This window comes from Canis lupus, chromosome 29 (assembly GCF_003254725.2).
Source record: "Canis lupus dingo isolate Sandy chromosome 29, ASM325472v2, whole genome shotgun sequence".
NCBI classification, from domain to species: Eukaryota; Metazoa; Chordata; class Mammalia; order Carnivora; family Canidae; genus Canis; species Canis lupus.
Window position 1 is genome coordinate 20,398,810 of NC_064271.1, and position 22,719 is coordinate 20,421,528.

Here is a 22,719-nt window from a genome sequence, read left to right on the forward strand (position 1 = left end):
CCACCTTGATGAAATACTTTCCTTAACTGTGGAAAAGTCTAGCAGGAGAACCGACCAATGGCAAGTTAAAACTGAAACATTATCAGACACGAAAGGCCTTTCCTTTCCTCTGTTTGCAGGTTGCCTTTCAATAAAAATCCAACAGAAAGAACTCTTTCTCCATTCACTCAGAAAGCATCATGCTTTACTAAAGAAGCTGAGGGGGGAAAAAAAACACACCTCTAGTTCCATACTGTCATTCATAAAAAATGACTTCCATATAAGCATCATCGTATTGCATGTGGAGACCTTTTGGTAAAATGATACGCAGGACGTTATTCAGACTTAGAAATAGGAAAGCCAGAAGTACACTATGGAACTAAAGTCTAAACCCTTCTCTGGTGGGGGAAGATATCATTTCCTTTGATAATTATGTCTCCCTGTCACTCATGTTTCTTAACATGTCAAAGATTTTTAACGGTACAAAAAACCCAAAATTTCTCCTTTGTTCCCTGTCCACCCCTCCCCCGAATGTCAACACAACTAATTTGTGATTGCTTTTATTTACAAATGTTATGAAATGAAGTGACAAATAAGACTTAAAACTAAAAATGATTAACTCTTTAATTTTTAAAATACAATTAAAATATTTCTAAATTACTTTAAAATGATACTCTAACTTTCCTAAATAATATCCTAATAACTATTTTAAGCATATACTTTGATAATACAGGAACTGTTACTGAAAGCCTCTCACATAGTGTGTTTCATTATTTAGAATCTCTTACAAGCCAAAACTGTGAATTAACCAAATTATACACAGGGGTGGCTGGCAAAAAGTTAACATTTTAAAAGAAAATGAGGCCAACAACTGGAGTTCAGAAATCACACTTCAAGCTAACCAACAGATCACTAATCTCCTTGAAATTACTTGTATCAGAGATCTTAAAAAGCTAAAAACATGTAATTTAAATATATTAAAATATCCATGTCCCCTACCGCAGCACATTGCTCATTAGAGTGTGAAATCCAGCGTTACCACACCATTTCTGCCTGATGAGATAATTTTGGTTTTCTTGGGAATATAATGCCAATACATTTATTTTTCCCAGGAAATAATTTTGCTTTTTATTTTGAAAGAAACTAATATTTGCAATGACCAGTTCCAGGCCTGTTGAATTACAAAAATATAAAATGAAAGACTGCAATAAGTATAAGAACCAGTTTATTTTTAAAATATTGTTCAAATCTAGAGCAAGTAAACAATTTTCAAAGACAGAGGCTAAGTGGACCTTTCATTTATACTTTTGCTGACGCCCTCATATTATTCTCGAGTAAAATAACTTAAAACCAACTTTTTTAAGGTTATAAGCCTAAATAATGTTTCTACTATTGATTTTTATACTTGGTTTATTCCTTTCTCTGTTTTACATAAGTCAGAGTCCTTGTTCCAAGAACAGAATCAGATATTTTAGTGACTGCATAGACCCCCTACCTCTTCATTTTCTTTTTGTTTCAATCTGGGCTTATGGAAAAACTACATCCCCTACCACCTTAAAAGTAGAACTTTCAAATAGGTATTTTTCATGTATTTGCCTGATCACTATTTTAGACCCTCTCTGTATATAGTTCACTGTGAATGATGTCGGTAAACAAAAATCCAGCTATATATTATATCAACACCAAGTTTGGAAGCTTTTTGGTCTATATTATACCGAATTATTACTTTGCCTAACTTCTCACTTTCACCACATAGTTTTGGCACTGCATAGACAAGCTTTGGCATTTATAAGAACGTAGAATTTAAAAGCAATAGCAAATTACTGCTAATTTCTTCTTGATGGGCGCTATTAACACCTATTAATACCAATAAGAGTAACAAGGTTATACTCTAGACAAAATATCAGCCCATTCCGTATCATTAGAAACAAATGGAAACTTGGGGGAGGAATTTTAACATACTAGTAAAATATGGAATTCTTTGTGCCCTTCTCTTATGAAGTGAATCACAACCATAAATCAGAAACAGCTTTTGAAAATAAGAATGATTATTAAGCTCTTCTAAAGGCAACTCTGAACTTGTCACTCACTTGGAATATTTCTACCTCAAAAAAAAGTAATGCCTTACATATAATTTCCTTAAGAAAAGCAAACACTTTAAAATGCAAAAAAAAAAAAATGTATTTTACTCTAAGTGTAAAAATAAATATTTCACTAAGGAATGGGGAAAAAAATGAAGCACATTTAAATAATTTTATTGCACTGGAAGTTGCCAATTCGCCTATGAGTAGTTTCATTGCAGATGAAAAGAAATCAAAATACAGGACAGATGTTGAACAAACCGCATTTAAGTTCTGTCACACACTGGCATTTTTCAAATGATTTTGGCTCATCTATTAAATAAGGTGTGTTTTGCTTGATTTTGAAAAGGGAAACATCAGGAAATATTTAAAGGCCAATTGCTGCCAATTAACTTTGATCAGTAAAAGTTCTATTTGAATCTTTCAGATTCTTCTCCTGTCTGAAATAACATACATTTATAAAATCTACCAAAACAACAACTTGATGATTAATGCCTGTTGGCAGCCCTACCACAAGCTTGCTTAACAGCAGGATTTAAATAAACAACTGTCTCTATTAAGAAGAAAGTGAAATGTAGTTATAGTCATGTTTTCTCATAATGGAGATATGAGAAACAATAGTCTTTATTCTTAAGAATGCTGCTAATCGAGATCATCATGTTTGACAGTGCCCATAACACAATTAACCATCTTACAAAAGTTTCCCCCCAAACCATAACAGGCAAATGAAATCATCAGCAGTTTGACCTAAGAAAACCTGGCAGCCCAAAGAGCGGAGGCTGGACTAAAATGTTATACAATTGGGGCAATCAGAAACAAAAGCATGTGACCCAGTAGGATAAAAGTCTGACACAGCATATGCCAGTATCACAACTTCTGGAGGATTCTGAAGGTAATCCATCTCAACAGTAATTATGTAGCTGATGAATCTGTAGCTTCTGATACCAGCACAGTTTAATATTTAAGATTCCTGACATCAAATTTTAATCCTTACCAAGGGTCATGTGGAATCTAACCTTGAAACATAGGAGTCAAAATAAAGCAAAATCAGAAATACCAGGAAGGCAAACATCACCATATAATTAATTTATCTTATTCTAGTTATATAGTCACAAAATAATATCTGTTATTTCAAAAGGCCATTCATCAATTTGCAGACATGTAACATGAAGTGTGTATATAAAATAATCAGAACTTACTTCTAAGTCATTGAAAAACAGATGTGTGTCTGCCAAGTTGAAAATCATTTCTTCCATTCTCAGTCCAAGGGAAACTGATGTAGGTGGATCCTAAAAGAAGAATTTTTCAGGTCAAGAACATATATATTTCAGGTTAATGGAATATATTGTCACAATAAGAGGGGGTCAGTGCCAGGAAGGGGTGAGAGCAAGAGATTCATTGGGAGGTTTGGGCTTCAGCTGCTTTTGGTGTAAGTGACGCATTGTGTGAGCAGACATTAGGGACTTATTTAACAAGTGACCCAAATGTTGTTCGTACTTTGCATAAGGAAGAAATGATGTGCTGCTTAAAATATTACAAAAATATAAAATCTAGGGTTATTGAGACATAGAAAGTAGAGGAAATTTAGTTTCACACGTCTGTTTCAGGAGCAAGAAACTCAGTGACTGGAGAAGACATTGTGTTGTGCCACAACCCATTAAGAGTATCTGAAAGCATTGCCACAAATACCAGAAAATAGATACAATATAGATTAATTTCAGAGGAGTAATAAATACTAATTCTACATCAGATGACAACTATCATTATTTCTTATTTATTCAGACTGCCTGCCAATTTTGAGCATGCTCATAGTAGGAAGTGGTACCCTTTCTGACCACCTGGCACCATGCCCAGCACAGGGAGCTGATCCTGACATTCATGCGACACTATCCAGTCCTCAAACAGCCAGTACCATACACAAAGGGAAGTACCAGCATTCTGAAATGTACAGGGGCTTCCATCAAAAACTTCAAGCCTTGGACACTCGTGATGAGCAGTCTGTCTCATACAACCCCGTATCCCAATGACATCTACTGGCACTGAGAAGAACTCGGGCTATGCAAATATTTGCAGTGTTCATGGGGTTACTGTATTTGTAACGTATCGAATCCGGGAAACCACATGGCTCATGGTGAAGACCTGCATAATTAGGAAAGAAAAAATGTCCATCAAGGATACAAAGATGGAATGTGAGTTTTTACTGGGAAGGTTTTACTGGCATTCTAACAATATTGGCTTTTACAAGCACGACATTTTAAATATTTTCAGACAATAATTTCTGAAATACTACTTTGTTATTACAGCAAGCCTTTGGACTAAGTATAGAATCTACCGATATCATTAACTGGGGAAATTATAACTAGAGAAATTATGCCTTCACGTATTGGTGTACACTGTGTGCGTCTCTACTGTCTGACGTAAACTTTGTATGTTTTGTGCATTGTCTTCTGAGCGTGCTATCTTCATTCCAGAGCTCAAGACTTGCCTGTGTCCTGACCTTCTACTCTCCTTGTATCTGGAATCTATTAAGCCGTTGAGTAGTTACCTCAAGTATCATCTCCTCACGGATTTTGGGAAATAGCAGGAAGCAATGGCAGAAAAGCTCTTACCTTTGCTCTCCTACTTTGGTGTCCTTACCTCCCTGATCCTCAGTTTGCTCATCTAATAAATCAGATGACTGACTGAAAAACACTTTGTTCTTATGTAGAATTAAAAAAAAATTCTTGTCTCTTAATTTGGCACCATCATATCTGTCCATACACCTTGGAGAGAGCAGGGACCTGGGATGTTGGGATGGGGGTAGAGACTGCCTCAATGGCTGCCTGCCACGTGCCAATCAGCTGGCCGGGGGAGGAGCCACCACCTCTCTGGCCGCCCACCCTGCTAGCACCATCCCCATCCCACCAGCACTCCAATGGTCTACCTGTCAGGAGCCCCAGAGGGGGGGCAGCGGATGGTTTGGGAAAATAGGGCAGGATGGCATTGCTGGCCTAAATTCCAGTCTTGCCTAGCTGATTGATACTGGGAAGGAGGCAGAGAACAGTGCTGCCAAAAGTCAGGGGTTAGGGTGGGCAAAGGGGCAAAGCAAACTCCCCAGGGTTTATATCAAGACAGAGAGGAAAAGACAGACAGACCAACTGAGTGTTCAAGAGCATGGTGGGGAAGGACAAATAAAATCACCTCCCTCAGATTTCCTGTTTGATGAGTTCTATTCCTCAGGATTCTTTAAATTGTCCCTGTTTAAGGCCACCTAAAATCTGTGAGAGCTTGTGGTTGTAGAAGAATTGAAAATAGTTCACAAATAAAGAAAAACTTTCACCGAATCTTAGTTTTATAGGAAATTAATTGCTCACTCACTTGGATTCTAAAACAGTAAAGTGTGCTGGAAAAAGCAAATGCTCAAATAGACCCTAGAGCAGAAATAACCAGTCAGAGAAGTTCAAACAGCTGTTTCTAAAACAAAACACCTGACTAAGGTGTTTACTCCCTCCAGCTCGGGCCAATAAAAATACACTGACTTGTCTCATAACTATGTCAATGAATCTTTTTATGTGGCAAAGTGGAAGAGACTCACCACATTTATTTAATTGCCAATTCTGGAATTTATGTGCCATGGTATCATTACTTTTGAAAAAAGTATGATTTCTCCTTTGATAGGGTTGCTTATTTATATCACCATCAAAAGAATTACTCCATTGTTTGTTAATATATAGCATACTTTAGCTTTACTTCATAAATTACAGTAATGACTTGCTAGTCGGAATACTAATAAATTTTAAAGGCTTGTTCAATCTTGTGGTCAAATACAACACAGATGTTGGTCTTATTTACCTTTTAATGTTTTTCTCCTTTGTTGTTAGCTGTCCTTCAAGTTTTTATACCTGCTGCTCCACAGTATTGTTATGAAACATTTACTACAGTAAAAGAATGGTCTGACAGTTGACTGGAAAGAGAGAATTTTAGAATAGGAAAGGGCTCAAGATGACAACACTGTTTCTAAAACATTTTAAAACCACAAGCCATAGTAAAAAATACATTTTACATGATGTTCTAGTATTCTCTCTCTCCTTCTTCCTCCTCCCTCCCTCCCCTCCCCCCCCTTCTCACACAAAAAGAGCTGAAATGTTTAATTTGTCAAAACAAGACATTACCCACTGTGTGGAGTGCACGTTGATAGTTTTCCATGTCATGGTCCACTAATGCATCATGATCTATATAGTGTGAAAAGAAGAACCCTATGGTACACCCACTTGTGCTTTTAGAGACAGGGAAACAGAGTCGCATCAGTGTTGTGATTTGCTCCTGGTACAGGGCTGGCAGGGTACACAGCTGCCTCACCCAAAGTGGTTGACCTAAGAGGAAACTAGCAGAAGAGCAAATAGATAACCCCGTTCATAATTTGCTTACACTGGAGTTCTCACATTGAGGTTAAATTTATTTTATAAAAATCCTTTAATACTTTCAGATTTTTCAAATATGTCTGATACAAGTCAAATGTGACAAAAGCTAACATTGAACAGTTAATAAATTAGTCATAGCTTGATGGCTTATTTTGGCATATTTAAAGGAAGAAAAAACCCACATTTTTTTAGACCAAAACTGAGACATTAAAATCACCACGTCTTTGGCTTAATCTTACTTTTCTTGTGCTTTGCAATAACAAATTCCAGAGCAGCAGTTATAAAATGGTTGCTTTTATAAAACCATTTTTTGTTATATCACTTTTGAAAAATTATTTAGAACTTTGCCTCCACTTCAAAGAAACATGTCATGTAAGTAAACCTTGTTGCCAAATGTTTCCATTTTTTTTTCCTGAACTTGACCCTCTGTGGCACTTGTCACTGTCGTTCAATATCTTCTTGACATTTCTCCTTTCTGATGCCTATAACATCATCAGTATTTGGGGGGTATCCTTGTAGAATCTGAGTATCCATCATCTATCCCTTAAATGATATGGGTCCCTGGGACTGTTTTATCCATTCCTTACTGTAAGACAGACCCCAACACACTCATGGCTTCAGCCATCACCCTGCTCCCTTCTACTAAAATCTTAGATCTCAACTGTAGGCCCATATATCAATTACCTATAGGTCATTTCTAGCTGGATGTACCATATAGCATGTGCTGCAAGTTGGATTCATCATAGTTCTCCAGGAAACCTACTATTTTCTTCTCTAGGAGAATGGCAACCTACCAGCTCCAGACCTTGGCATTCTTTTAAAGAGCCTCTCTGTACATCACATCAAATCAATATGACATCTTGCCACTTGGATCTGGAATTCATGTCTTCTTTATATTCACTCCTCTCCCCAATCCCCCTCCCCGCTGCCAATCATATGCCTCCTCTGTGGATATCTGCCACAGTCTCCTTCCCTAGGCTCCATGCCCAGGCCCTCACTATGACAATGTCATTCTCTCATCGCTTTTAGAAAATATCCAAACACTTCAACAAGTACAAAAGGCCCATAAGTATCTGACTCTTGCTTACCTCCCTAACATGTGGCCAATTTATAGTTTTTCAAAGAGTGTTTTTTTTTTATGATGAAATCTTTTCTTAAAGCCATAACAAGGCAGAGGCCTTATATAAAAGAGGAGGGGCTCTTAGATGTCCATCAACAGATGAATGGATAAAGAAGATGTGATACACACACATATACGTGCAGTGGAATATTATTCAGCCATCAAAAGGAGGAAAGCTTGCCATTTGCAATGACGTGGATGGAACTAGAGGGTATTATGCTAAGTGAAGTAAGTCATTCAGAGAAAGAAAATGCAATATGATTTAACTCATATGTGGAATTTAAGAAACAAAACAGACGAACATAGAGGAGGAGAAAAACAATATAAGATGAAAACAGAGGGAGACAAATGATAAAAGACTCTTAACTATAGGAAACAAACTCAGAGTTGTGGAGGGGTGAGGGTGAGGGATGGGATAACTGAGTGCTGGGCATTAAGGAGGGCACATGAGGTGATGAGCACTGGGTGTTATTTTCAACAGATGAATCACTAAAGTCTACCTCTGAAACTAATAATACACTAAATGTTAACTAAATTGAATTTAAGTTTAAAAAAAGAGGAGGGGCTCTGATGGACATTCCCACCAAGGACCTTAAAAAAAATTAGGGCAAATGACAAGTCTCCATTGGTTACCCACATTAGTATAGTGAGGTCATCGCCCCTTTGATCATTTAAGAGTCTCATCCCTAGCTTTTCCCACCCTGGCCCACTGGCCACTGGGTACCATAGCTGTGTGTGTTCTTGTCTAAGCAGAGCAAAGCCATAACCCTACATCCTTATCTCTAGATGTTTGGGACCTAGCACAATATGCCTGGCACAGAGCTTTCCCAAAATTTGGTAGAATAGTAAATGAATGAAAAGCAATAGAGAGTATTTTAAATAATTCCAATGAAAAAAATATTAAATTTGATCTTTAGTTAGTTGTTAGCATTCAGACTTTGTGAAAAAATTCCTAGTTACCCAGCTTAGGAAAAGAAAAACAAAAACCCAGACATTTGAGTCCTAAAATGATTCTATCTAAATAATATAGTATTAAACATATGAGGAATGCCTGATTAATTTGTACTTGATGAAAGAGCAGCCAATTCTTAGAACAGCTGCTTATAAAGCCTTACTTATCTTCCTCATGAAATAGATAAGATTAGCATAAGATCAGCATGCAATTATTTATTTTTTAAATTCACTAGTGGTATGCATTACAACATTCTGCAAAATATATTCTTATATGCTGCTCTGCAATGAGTTCCCTCATTGAATAGAGTGAAGAGCCTCAAAAAGAGAAAATAGTCAAATGTTTTATCATTTTTCTTGTTTAAAGAAATGGGGTCAATTTACTATAGCTCTTATGCCCAGGACATTTACTAGAGACCTTCTTTTCAAGCTGTTCCTTACCACAGCAAAACAAACAGCATCCAAAACCCCCCACCAACAGAGAGAAGTGAAATTTAAATCTGTTCCTAAATTATTTTGATAGGATATTAAATTGCAAATGTCTGCATAAAGTCATGAAAATAAAGTGAAGGAACTTGTTGCAATGTGAGGCTACCCCAGGCTATTGCATGTTAAGTCAAAGACAATTATGTCTATTGAGGAGAAAGCAACATTTAGCTGAAAAATTAAATAACAATGAAATCTGCTGAGTATGGACCCAGGCCTAAAACAACTGTTTTGCTTTCATCCTTTATCAAGTGATCTTTAATTATCCCACTGCCTCAAGATCTTTTTCTCCTGTTTCTAGGACACAGAATGCCCAAAGAAACTCAAATAATTATCATCCAATGCTGAAATCACTAGCATCATCCCTGGCTTATTGTTATTTGTTTTTCTGTTTCATGATTTTTTTTTTCAGCTTAATCACCATGGTTATATGAGATGTTCACATAATGAAAATGCTTTTAAAAGAGAAAAAAATAAATTCTAGACAAATTCGTACATAGAAATGCTGAAATGCCATTAAATTCAGCCTCTAGAGAGATTTATGTCTGTTAGTCTTGAATTCACATGTTGAAAATCTATGATCTGTTTTGAACAAAGGAAAGGAGTGTCTGTAAATGCATGTGGGTATTGGACTATCAGAAGATTAGGATATGACCTCGTCACCTTGTTCTCATAGATGAGCTACGGCATTTGATAAATTATCAGGGTCATTAAATATGGAATCCATAGCAATTCAGAAATTTGATGTTACTGAGACTCAGCCACCAGATGAAGATACTGTTGCCCCTGAAAGTCTGTTCCATTTGCTTCTACACATCAGTAGAGGAATTCTCTTAGGAGGACTAGTATTGGAACTGCATTGTACACAGTGCTTACAATGTAGCCATTCAGTTCATCTCTTGACTGAACTAGGTCTAATACTAACTAGGTCTAATACCAGGCATTCTCAGGGCCACTCTTTCACTACATGGCACAGAAATTCAAGGAGTTTCTTTTATTGTTTGTTTTATTTTTTAAAAGATTTTATTTATTTATTCATGAGAGACACAGCAAAGCAGAGACACAGGCAGAGGAAGATGCTGGTTTCCTGCAGGGAGCCCAATGCAGGACTCGATTCCAAGAACCGAGGATCATGACTTGAGCCAAAGGCAGATGCTCAAGCATTGAGCCACCCAGGTACCTCAAGGAGTTTCCTTTAAAGTAATTTTGCTCATAATCTGTGGGCAAAAACCTCTTACACAAGGGCAGAAGATCATCAGAAATGCACACTCTCATAATGCTCATACCACCGGCTTTGCAGCCACAGAGTTTAGACCGGGATTTTAAACTTTGCCATGGACTAGCTGTGTAGTGGTCAAGTTCAGTTACTTCCCCTTTGAGCCTCACGTCCCTCATCAGTAAAACGGGAATAAAACCAGGTATGTTAAAGGTTAAATTTGGTAATTTATTTAAAATTCTGAACACAGTGCCTGGCAAGCAGGAAGCTGCTGGTGGTGCTATTGCTACTACTGGTAGTGGTGGTGTTATTTCTACTATTACTGCCACTACTACATCAATAGCTGTGTGGAGTCCACACATGGGACTCCATGTTCCACTACAAAAAGATGCATTAACATTCTGCATTCAAATTGGATGCGGAGTTCAGGCTATTTAATGAGAAAAGTAACCATAAATTCCCCATGCCAGTATTTTTGAGATGACCACGTTTTTGTTTTTTAAAGATGTTATTTATTTATTCATAAGGGACAGAGAGAGAGAGGGGTGGGGGGCAGAGATACAGGAAGAGGGAGAAGCAGGTTCCCTGCAAGAAGCCTGATGTGGGACTTGATCCCAGGTCCCGGGATCACACCCTGAGTCCAAGGCAGATGCTCAACACTGAGCCACCCAGGCGTCCCGAGATGACCATGTTTTTAAGAGCTAAACTTCATTTCACTGTTCCTACTCTCAGGAAGGCCTGCCATTTATTCTCACAAAAATAGCAACCGAGCTGTTTGGTACAAAGCTGGTTCTTATCACTAGGAGAGATGACCCAACACTGGGAAACCAGCAAAATATGTTTCATACACTGAAGATCTCTAGGAGTTGAGTAGGAGGTAGTCAGATAGGACTGATAGGATTCAGATAGGATCAAGGCACTGCACCAATTTAGTTGAAATTTATAGATGTTCTTAAAACACACACACACACACACACACACACACACACACACACACACAATCACGTGCATAGCCAAGCAGTGTTATCTTGAGTTAGTCATAAATCCTGTTAGATTATACCATTAATCATTAAAAGATCAGACTTTGTGAATAGGCAGGTAAGCCTAGCCCAAATCCATTGTTTACAGCCAATTAGCAGATGACTTGGGAGATTACATCTTGGCAAAATCTTGACCCTGCCCAAGTTTATCATGGCTGTAGTAATTTGGCAATAGTCAGTAATTACTGGGGTACATTACAAATTTAGTACCTTCAATGTATACAGTCCCTGAAAATTTTCAATGCTCACAAAATGATGCACTGACTCCAGCATTTCAGGAGTAACAGAGTATCTTAGTTCTTGTTTATGGAAGGATTAAAGGATAAATGGTGGAAGCACTTTAAGAATATCAACATAATATATTATTTTTAGCTACCACAGTAAGAAAGAAAAGTAGGGTCTTCTAGTATCAGGTTTTTCACAAAATAGCAACTCTTGATTGAATCATCTGACTGACTCTTGGGGAAAGGTATTCCATTCCTCAGCTCCATGATGTGGACATTCTTTTCCTAATGTAAATTGGTCATTTACTTCCAAGTCAAGATTACATTGTATACACATTATACATAAACCTCTGTTAAATATTATTCTTATACTGAGATTTGCAAGGAAACCACCTGCAGAGAAAAAGCTTAAAGCTAAACTCAAGCCTTAAGGAGAACAGTTGGATTTACCTTTAAAATTAGCTGCCAAGCATCAAGCACATCTATAGATTTAACCACATTAGTAAACTGGCTTGAAACTAGGTCTGATAAACTAAAATTCACCATGGTACTGAAAAGATAATAAAGAAATGTGGCACCTGCCAGGTTACTCAGCAGGAGCCACTGAGATTACCTCTCTGTTCACTAGAAGTGACCAGGAAGCCTTAATAAAGCATCTTCAGAAATACTGGAGAGCTATTCAAGAAGAGATATTTGGGAAAATCTCAAGTAAGGAAGTGGTTTAGATTCACTTCAAAACTTTGTCTCACCAAAAAGAATTATGGCTTAGATATTTGCAACAAGAATTGTCAATCAGGGATCCCTGGGTGGCGCAGTGGTTTAGCGCCTGCCTTTGGCCCAGGGCGCAATCCTGGAGACCCAGGATTGAATCCCACGTCAGGCTCCTGGTGCATGGAGCCTGCTTCTCCCTCTGCCTGTGTCTCTGCCTGTGTCTCTGCCTCTCTCTCTCTGTGTGACTATCATAAATAAATAAAAAAAATTAAAAAAAAAAAAAAGAATTGTCAATCATTTTATTTCTGACAGTATATATGTGTATACTTGCAGAATTAATGGATTTATAGTTTAACTTCCTGCCCCCCCAACACATAACTCTTGAGTTTCTTCCTTCCTAATCAACTATCTTTGAGCCAAGAAGAAAGGATATATAGGATAAGTAAGAACTAACCAAATTACTAAAGGAGAGTGTCTAACCAGAATCCTGAAGTTTTAAAAATGACAGCAACCAGACATCATGTTCTTCTTATTGGAAGGATATATCCATCTATGAAGTCTTCACTGCCCCCCCCGCCCCAAAATCAAGCCTCAATCTAATTAAGCTTCTGGATCTAGCTCCAGGAAATACAGAGGACAGGAAATACATGACAAAGGAACGCAATGGGGATGTAATGAAGAAAATTTATTACAATGAATTTCATTGTACAATGACTCTTAATTCTCCATGAAGAGTTGCAGGAATTGTACAGGACCAATGGCTTGGTTACTTCAACAGAAATACACAGGTAAGAAAACCAAAAAGGGTTGAGTGAGAATCTACAGATTAAAAGACACTTGAGAGACACACAGTAAACTGTTAAAAATTGTAAAACCATTGGAGAAAATCACCTTACAAACTAGTAACAAGGGATAGAAAACTATCTCAACACAGTAAAGACCATATAGGAGAGCCCATAGGTAACAGTACAGTCAAAGATGAAAGCCTGAATACTTTTCCTTTATGATCAGGAATAAGACAAGAGTGCCCCACTTTTGCCATTTCTACTTCATATAGTACTAGAAATCCTAGCCAAAGCAATTAGGTAAAAAAAAAAAAAAAAAAAAAAAAAAAAAAGAGAGAATTAAAAGGCAGTCAAATAGGAAAAGAAATACAATTATCTGTTAGCAGATGACATGATCTTATATGTAGAAAACTCTAGATTCCACACATATACATAAAAACCTATTAGAATAAATAAATTCAGTACAGTTAAAGTATATAAACTCAACATGCAAAAATCAGTTTCATTTTTATATACTAACAATGAACAATCCAAAAAAGAAATTAAGAAAATAATTTAATCTACAATAGCACCAAAAGAATAAAACTTAGAAATAGACATAACCAAGTATGCAAAAAACTTGTACACTGAAAACTATCAAAATGTTGCTGAAATCAAAGAGGACACAAATAAATGGAAAGACATCCAATGGGAAGACTTAATATAAAGATGTTAATAGTACCCAGAGTGGTTTATAGATTTCATGCAATGTCTATCAAATTCTCAATGGCACTTTTTACAGAAATGGAAAAATCCATCATAAATTCAAATGGAATCTCAAAGGACTCTAAATAGACAAAGCAATCTTGGAAAAGAACACAGGTGGGTCTCATACTTCTGGCTTCAAAGATTATTATAAAGCTACAGTAATCAAAATAGGGTGGTACTGATATAAAGAAAGAGATATAGACGAATGGAATATAAGAAGGTCCAGAAATAAACTCTTATTCATATGGTCAAATGATTTTCAGCAGGGGTACCAAGACCATTCAATGCAGAAATGATTCTGCATTCAATGCAGAATGTTGTCTTTTCAACAAATTGTGCTGGGAAAACTGGATATCCAAATGTAAAAGAACAAAGTTGGTTCCTTACCTTATGCCATATATAAAAATTAGCTCAAAATGGATCAAAGACCTAAATTTAAGGGTGAAAGTATAATACTTTTGTAGAAAAAGCTTTATGATACTGGATTTGGCAGTAACTTCTTAGATATTACAAGCATCAACAATAACAGAAAAGACAGATAAATTAGACCATATCTGAAAACTTCTATGCATCAAAGAGTAAAAAGTCAACCCACGGGATGGGAGAAAATATTTACAACTCACATATCTGCTAAGAGGCTAATATCCAGGATGTATAAAGAACTCCTATAATTCAGCAACAAAAAACTAATTTGTTAAATAAATGGGCAAAAGACTTGAATAGATATTCTTCCAAAGAACAAGCAAAAGAAAAGATGCTCAATATTACTAATCATTAGGGAAACATGAATCAAAATTACAATAAGATACCACTTCACACTCATTAGGATGGCTACTACCAAACAAGGGGAGGGGGAGCACAGAAAATAATGAGTGTTGATGAGCATATGGAGAAAATGGAATATTAATACACTGTTAGTGAGAACATAAAATGGTACAGCTGCTATGAAAAGTAGTATGGCGGTTTCTCAAAAATTTAGGCATAGAATTACTGTGTGATCCAGCAATTCTAGTTCTGGGTATATACCCAAAATAATTGAAAGCAGGGTCTCAAAGGTATTTGCATTTTAAAACCTTTAATTGAAATATAGTTGACATATTAGTTTCAGGTGTACAAAAAATAAAGCAAAATAAGAAAAAGGTATCTGTACACCCATACATACGGTAGCCTAATTCGCAACAGCTAAAATGTAGAAGCAACCCAAGAAGTGCCCAATGACGGGTGAATAACCAAAAATTTGTGATATACCCATATAAATGGCATATTATTATTCAGTCTTAAAAAGGAAGGACATTTTGACACATGCATATGACATGAATGAACCTTGAAGACATTATGCTAAGCGAAATAAGTCATTCACAAAAAGATGGATACTGTATGGTTTTACTTGTATGCGGTATTTAGTGCTGTCAAAATCATAGAGACAGTATGAGTTATTTAATGTATAGACTTTCAGTAAGTTATGGAGACTGGTTTGTACAGCAATATGAATGTATTTACTACTACTGAACTACACACTTAAAAATGACTAAGGGGGTGCCTGGGTGGTTCAATCAGTTAAGCACTGGACTCTTGGTTTTGGCTCGGTCATGATCTCAGGGTTTGTGAGATTAAGGCCCTCATTGGGCTTTGTGCTCAACAGGAAGTCTGCTGGAGATGCTCTCCCTCTCACTCTGCTTCTCCCTCTCTTTCTTTCTCTAAAATACATAAATAAATCTTTTAAAAATGTTTTAAAAAATGACTAAGAAGGTAGAGCTTACATTATATGTATTTTATCATTATTTAACTTAAAAATTAATAAGAATTGGAGAAATATAACTTGATTACACATTTTATAACATTAAGAAATTACTGCTAATTTGCTAGATGGCTAAAGTGCTGGATACCATCTACTATTTCTATTCTAAAAACATTCCTTTAATGGAGTCTTAAATACATATTGAAATATACACAAATTAAGTAACATATCTGGGATCAGCTTTCAAAAATAATCATAGGACTGAGCAGGGGAGGGATGTGGTGAGGTTACAGATACAATAAGATTAACTAGGATTTGACAACTGTTAGTTTAAAGAGGTTACAATGAATTTCATTATACTATCCCACCTACTTTTGTGTATGTTTAGAAGTTAGCATAAGAAAATTTTTTTAATATAGAAAAAACATTCGCCAAGGTAAGATTGGCTGTCTTTTGTTGATGAAACTATGGATATTTATTTTGAAAATTTAAAGTAAACTCAAACCATACTTTTAAAACGTCAAAGACAAAATTTTTTTAAAGGCAAAACTGCAAAAGCCTTACAGAGTTCCTCAGCACACACCGTTTATTGAAAAGAAGGTGCTAGGCCTTGCTTGGTAATCCTTACCCAGGCTTAAGTAAGCTTTAGAATATACACAAGAATCTATGTCAGACACTGCTTTGCCTGTATTAACTCCACTAATTTTTATCACATGGGATGTTCTTTTCCAGAAAACCAGAGGAACTCCTACATTTATAATTGAAGCCACAGGACCTCCGTCTCATACACGGAGGAATAGTGGTGTCACATTGCAACGCTGATCGGCTGCAAAGAAGAATTCCCAGTGTAATTTAAGAATAGCAGTAACCCTAGAAGCATCTCATTTAGAGCCTCTGGCATTTATGTTTTGGTTGTACAGCTCCTGCAGATCCTTTTTTTTTTTTTTTCTTTCTCATCCACAATACTAGTGTTATCATCTAACATCCTATTATTGGCTATTTCTTACTAGTGAAGTGATCATAGCTACTGGAGCACACTTGTCACGAATAACACATGGAGACTTGTTTCTTTTGTAATATTGTCATTCCTTTGGACATTTTGTGGTTTCACTCTTTGTGGATTTCTAGTGGCATTAGTTCAGAACGGTTTTGCCCCAGTGAGAGATTACTGTTGGAGAGTCACTCCTTCTCTCCCAACAGCCCCCTTTATTAATTTATAAGCTCTGTGAAGGCACAAATTATGGCTGGCACTACTAGACCATACAAATACATACTATATTACAGATATATACTATATATATATTTGTTATATATATGTGCTATATGCATATACTATGTAATATTTATACAGTATACTATATACACAAATAAATACTATAGCTATGTATTCGTTTAGTAAGTTATGAAAGACTGACTTTCTGAATGACTCAGTAGTGTCAGGCCAGGAAACAAATGGTGTCTCAAGTAAGAGAAGGGTGGGTAGCCAGGTATGTATCTTGGGTACTGCAGCCCGTATAACATAGGAGGTTGTGTGTGTGCAACTTGAGAAGGGTGCCATTTGGTAGTACAATTTTCTGAATTATTTCATGGATGTTTTCAGTGATCATTACCCATAACTAAACTATTGCCAGAAGGGTAAGTTACTGAGGGCCTTCTGTTATGACAAATTCTTTTGATAGAGTCTTAAATTTGGGGTAGTCCTAGCATGGAGACCACACGGTATTAGCAGAATACTCTAGCCAATAGGGCTCCGTGGTCAATTCCTCCATGTGCCTGATGATGGGGAGCAGTGGGTAATTTCTTACACAACTTTTGCTTTATTCCAGTGACCAGGTTGAAGCTCATGCTTCTCAGATTGTTTATGTCGAGAAATATTATAGTTACAATTGTATTGCTAATTCCATTACTTGTACATATTTGTTTTCTTTTTTAAGATTATTTGAAGGAGAGAGCACATGTGTGTGTGAGCACAGGGAGGGGTAGAGGTAGACAGTGAGAGTGTCAAGTAGACTTGCTGCCGAGCATAGAGCCCGATCTCACAGCCTTGAGATCATGACCTAAGCCAAAACCATGACTTACTCAACTGACTGAGCCACCCAGGCGCCTCTGTACATGATATTTGATCTTAACTATCTTTTAAGTAAATGCTACAGAAAATATTTGGAGGGTAATACACACTCATCCTCAATTCTCACTCCCTTGCTTCACATGGCAATTTAATCTATTTTTAATGCCAAACATGAACCACTCCCACACCCTCTACCACACACACACACACAGAATTGAATCTGACTTAAAATGATTTTCTCAACCCATGTTCATTTACTTTCTTATAAATTCTACTTCTCAGAATGTCTCAGAGTATCCATAGTCCTTTAAGCCTCAAGATAGAAAGTTTAAAGAAAACCTGTTTATCTCTTCTTGGGGTTTTAGAATAGGATCTAGAATGTTTCTGAGTATAAAAATAGAATACTTCCTTCTTTCCCTAGAAGTCTTAAAACTAGTCATTCATCTAACTATAAAAATATCTTCCTTTTATTTAGGTATTAAAAGATACATCCCTAGATTTTTAGTTTTGATTTAAAAATGTCACAAATATCAAATGTTACATCAGATCATGTACAGTCCAAAGAGAATAACCATATCATTTCAGTTTTACTATAAGAACAATTAAAAATAGTACCAAATGTTAATAAGGAATTTTTCTTTATTGCTTAGATATAGCAATAAAACATTAAGAGAAAAAATTGTTCCTATTTAAAAAAAGTTTTTTAAAGTATGCTCTACACCCAGCATGGGGCTTGAATTCATGACCCTGAGATCAAGAGTCACATGCCCCCCAAATTGTTCCTATTTTTAATGTAACTCTGGTTCCTACTGACATACCCTGGGACATTTGCCTTTTTATTTCTTTTCTTTTAGTATCTTATTTTTCTTAACTGAAAAGCAAAAAATTACTGGTAAAATAAACTAAGCAAACACAAAAGGTAATGGAATGTTCATCGAATTTAAATTCTTTGAGATCCTAAGGAAATTTTTTTTTAAGATTTTATTTATTTATTCATGACAGACACACAGAGAGAGGGGGGCAGGGCAGAGACACAGGCAGAGGGAGAAGCAGGCTCCATGCAGGGAGCCCGATGTGGGACTCCATCCTGGGTCCCCAGGATCACGCCCTGGGCTGAAGGTGGCGCTAAACCACTGAGTCACCTGGGCTGCCCCCCAAGGAGATATTTTAATACCTAAGTCATTGGTCCAATTTTTTAAAGATTTATCTTCCTTATTTCCTTCCTCCCTCCCTCCATCCCTCCCTTGCTTCTTCTTTCAGGTGGTGGGGAGGGACAGAGTGGGAAGGAGACAGAAAGAGAATCTCCAGGCAACTCCACACTGAGTTCAAAACCCAACATGGGTTTGATCTAAGGACCTTGAGATCACTAGCTGAGCCGAAACCAAGAATCTGATGCTTAACTGACTGAGCCACCCAGGCACCCCTATTGTTCCAATTTTAGATAGCTATGGCATTCTTAATTAGTAATTTAGTTCTACAAAGTACCTATGGTGTTGGGGATTTATTTTTCTGAAAGTAAAAAAAAAAAAAAGTTAATATTACTTTTAAATTTTTATCTATTCTACTTTCAATTTATAAGCACATTTTAAATATATGCCTAATGTCTTTTGCATCTCTCTTTTTTGAATGTGTATCCCTTACATCTATGAGACCACATCTACACAGACTCCTAGCAATGCTATTCTTCTTTGGATCAAAAAATAGAAATATGTTTTAAAGACTGCTGTTTAAAGAATTAACCTTAGGCTAGAAAGAGTTACTAGAAGATGGTTCAACCATTTCAAAAGTTCAACTAGTTCTTCAGGATATGGTACTTAGATTTTGAATTTGTAGAACAAAGGATACGGTTCCTAAATTATATCTGCACTGATCCTATGTGGGCAGCTAAGCCTCCCTTGGCAAGCAATTACTCTGTTGTAGTGGCCCAGTGAGGTGTGATGCTAACATTGTAGACAGGTTTATGAGGATTTGTTGGTCAATGTGAAAATCTTGTAAAGTATGCTCAAACTGACAACAAATCTTTGGGCAGCATCCATCAAATGAAAGCAAAAATATGTTTTGGACTCTTTCAACAAGTCCTTATTTAGAATGCTAACATTACAGCCACAAACAAGGCCTGGATGTCATTTAAAATAAATTCTCATTCAGGATCTTTTGTTTTGGTGGGGGAAAAGAAGCTGAAAAACAGGAATGGGCACTCTGAGTACAGGAGGGGCCTATTTTTAAGGCCCCATGCTGGCTGCTCACAAGGGAAGGATTAAAGATAAGATTAGGAAAATTAGCTTCCTTATCTGAGAGAAGAAAAAAATTATGCAAAAATGTTGTTTCTTTTTAAAAATATCACTGAAAGTGTTATGTAAGCGATCGATATAACCTGGGAGACCCAAAGTCTCCACTGTTTGCTTTCCACCTGTCTACAGTCATCAATACCATCAATGGAATATTAACTCTTTGCAATTTTAGAAACTCCTATCACTGAACAGCTGGCCTAAATTGCCAAGTTTTAGGAGTTGGGTGTAGTTCTAATGCCAGCTAAGAAATAATCTGGATCACCATGAGAGAGTGTATACACGTGAAAAATAAACCACGGTTGAACTACTGATTGAATGATTAAAAAGAACAAAACAAAACCAAACCCAAACTTGTGGTGGGGCTAATCAGGTCATTTTTACTGATTAGATATGTGACACCCAACCACTTTAATTTTCTCCTTAAGAGACTCCCTTTCAACATCATGAAAATAATACCCACGTGGAAAATAAGAAAAAGAGCTTCACCATTCCAAAGATTAATTTTGATTGTGGAGAAAGCCCAACGAATCCCAACCTGAGACAACTGCCAAGAAGTGGTACAAAGTGGGAGGGAAGAAGAATAAAACCAGAGAAGAACTGGCCAAATTGGCCTCGACACATGGGGACCCACGCGGTGCCAACGAAAGCCTAAACAGCTAATCCAATCAAAAGACCTATCTAAATTTCATTTGTAACCACTCTCCTATCTCTCTCTTTCCTAGTGTTACAGCCATTTCCTTAGGCCTTTATTACTTCCTACCAGGAGAACTGTGATGATCTATTCTGCTATCGGGCTTATCTTCCCAATTGTACAATTCCATCACGCTCCTCCACTATCGTTCATGGCATCCCCACACCTACAGCACAAAATCTTGACACTCAACGCTCCCTCCAGCCCTTCTTTGAGGGCAACGAACCAATCACAAGACTAGATTCTGTTCCTAGTGTTGTCGGTTAATAGACGTGCTTCCTGGAGCTGTTCATTTAATTTTTCTGAGACACATTTCTCCACTGGGATAAAAAAAAAGGTTAGAAATCAGTGGTATAATAAATGTGAGACAGGTGTGTAAACTATAAAAGCTCAACAAAGGTACAATATTTTTATTACCATTTCAATAAATTCTCTGCTACTCATCCTCGGCCACTCTGACCCTCTAAATACATTTTATAGATCTCCAGCCACTTTGCCTATCCTTCCCCTACATGGTTATGCTCTGCCTCTACCTCTCCCTCTCTGCTACCTGCACCAACAAAATACTGCCTTTCCCACTGCCCACTCCTTTCTCTGAATCCCTGCGGAAGCAAAAGCTCTTATTTATGGAGTGCCTCTAAGTATGTTTCTATAGGGTTTACATTGTTCTCCCAGTAATGCTGGGATTCCTTTCATCTTATAGATGGAAAGGTTGAAATAGAGCAAGTGAGACTCAGATATGAGGTGCCTTCCTGAGGCCACAGAACAAGGAAGGTCCAATGCCAGCGGTGGCAGGCCAGCCTTGTGGCTGGAAAGCTGTGATTTGTGTTCATTCACTGCATTCCCTTTCACAGGTCTGAAGAAAATAAGGCCATATTCAAGGAGGAGGCAGGAATATACATTTTACTTGCTGTCAGGGGTAAAGGGCTGGCAGAAAGAGAACAACTGGAAAGATAAGGACAAAAAAATGAATGAAGGAGGATCTTTCAGCTGGACAGCCCTCTGATAGTCAAAAACACTGTCTTTTTGAAACAAAAAATGAAAAAAAAAGGCTTTTTGTTTTGAGAGTTTAGATTCTTTGTCATCCCATGGTTTCTAAAAGTTGGACCTGGAACCATAAATTATTTCATCATTTTGCACTTGGTATTGATATACAAAGAAGAAAATAAAATCAGGAGACCGTGCTCTGGGATTGAACATCTGTCACATAGCCTTTGGGCACCACTCTGCTGCGGTGGAAAGTGTGCTTTGGGTTTCACTCATTATTAATCAAATAGTTCTTCACTGAGAACTGTGGTGACTACTGCCACCTGTCCACCAAAACTCACTCTCTGTTTCTTCCTGGGCACACAGACAGGCTACATATACTTCCCACCTCCTTTGCACTGGGCTATGTGAACAGAAGAAGTATGTGCCCCTTCTAAGCCAGATCTGTATAGTCTCCCATTCATGCTCCCTGCTTTTTCACCCTGTGGGGTAGAAAGCTCATGACAATGATCACAGAAGCTTCAGAAGCTATATGGTGTGATGGTACAACCATGATCTGCACTACCAATCCTTGCCTAAACCAAGCAAACTGGAAGATCCACTTGAGGCCACTAAAAATGATAAATTTCTATTGTCATGACATATTGGGCCTATTTGTTACAGCCACTGCACCTACCCTAGCAAATTCATGTGCTGGCTTATGCTTCACTGGGGACCCAGATACAGACATACAATACCTTCACTAAGTTTACAATCTAGTTGGCCACAGTGTGCGTGCTACTGAATTTTCCTGATGTCCTGAAAGACAGAAGCAAATGAATCACCACAAAGGTGAGAGCATGATCTAGAGTAGAGCTAGGCAAACTTTTTCTCTAAAGGGACAGACAATAAAGATTTTAGGTTTTGCAGTCCATAAAAGTCTCTGACACATCTTCTTTTTCATAACCCTTTAAAAATTTAAACAACATTCTTAGCTTGAAACCCTACAAAAACAAACCATGGACCAGATTTAGCCTATGGAATATGGTCTGTCAATTACTGGCCTAGACACTTGGTCTGGATTTTTAAAATCTAACAGAAGAAAAATATTTCATGACATACAAAAATTACATGAAATTCAAATTTAGGAATTATAAGTAAGGATTTATTGGAATAGAGATCCATTTATTTGTCTACTGTCTGTGGCTGCTTTTGCACTGCTAAG

At 37.1% G+C, this 22,719-nt stretch overlaps 1 protein-coding gene across 15 annotated transcripts in view; it reads right to left on the reverse strand.

Moving 5' to 3' along the window:
- Positions 1 to 22,719, reverse strand: part of EYA1 (EYA transcriptional coactivator and phosphatase 1) — a 420,890-nt gene that overhangs the window by 50,529 nt on the left and 347,642 nt on the right. For all 15 annotated transcript variants that reach the window (XM_025477983.3, XM_025477982.3, XM_025477975.3 and 12 more), the window contains one exon: positions 3,260 to 3,349. In XM_025477983.3, coding sequence (XP_025333768.1) covers positions 3,260 to 3,349 — 90 coding nt within the window. The remainder of the gene's footprint in view (positions 1 to 3,259; positions 3,350 to 22,719) is intronic.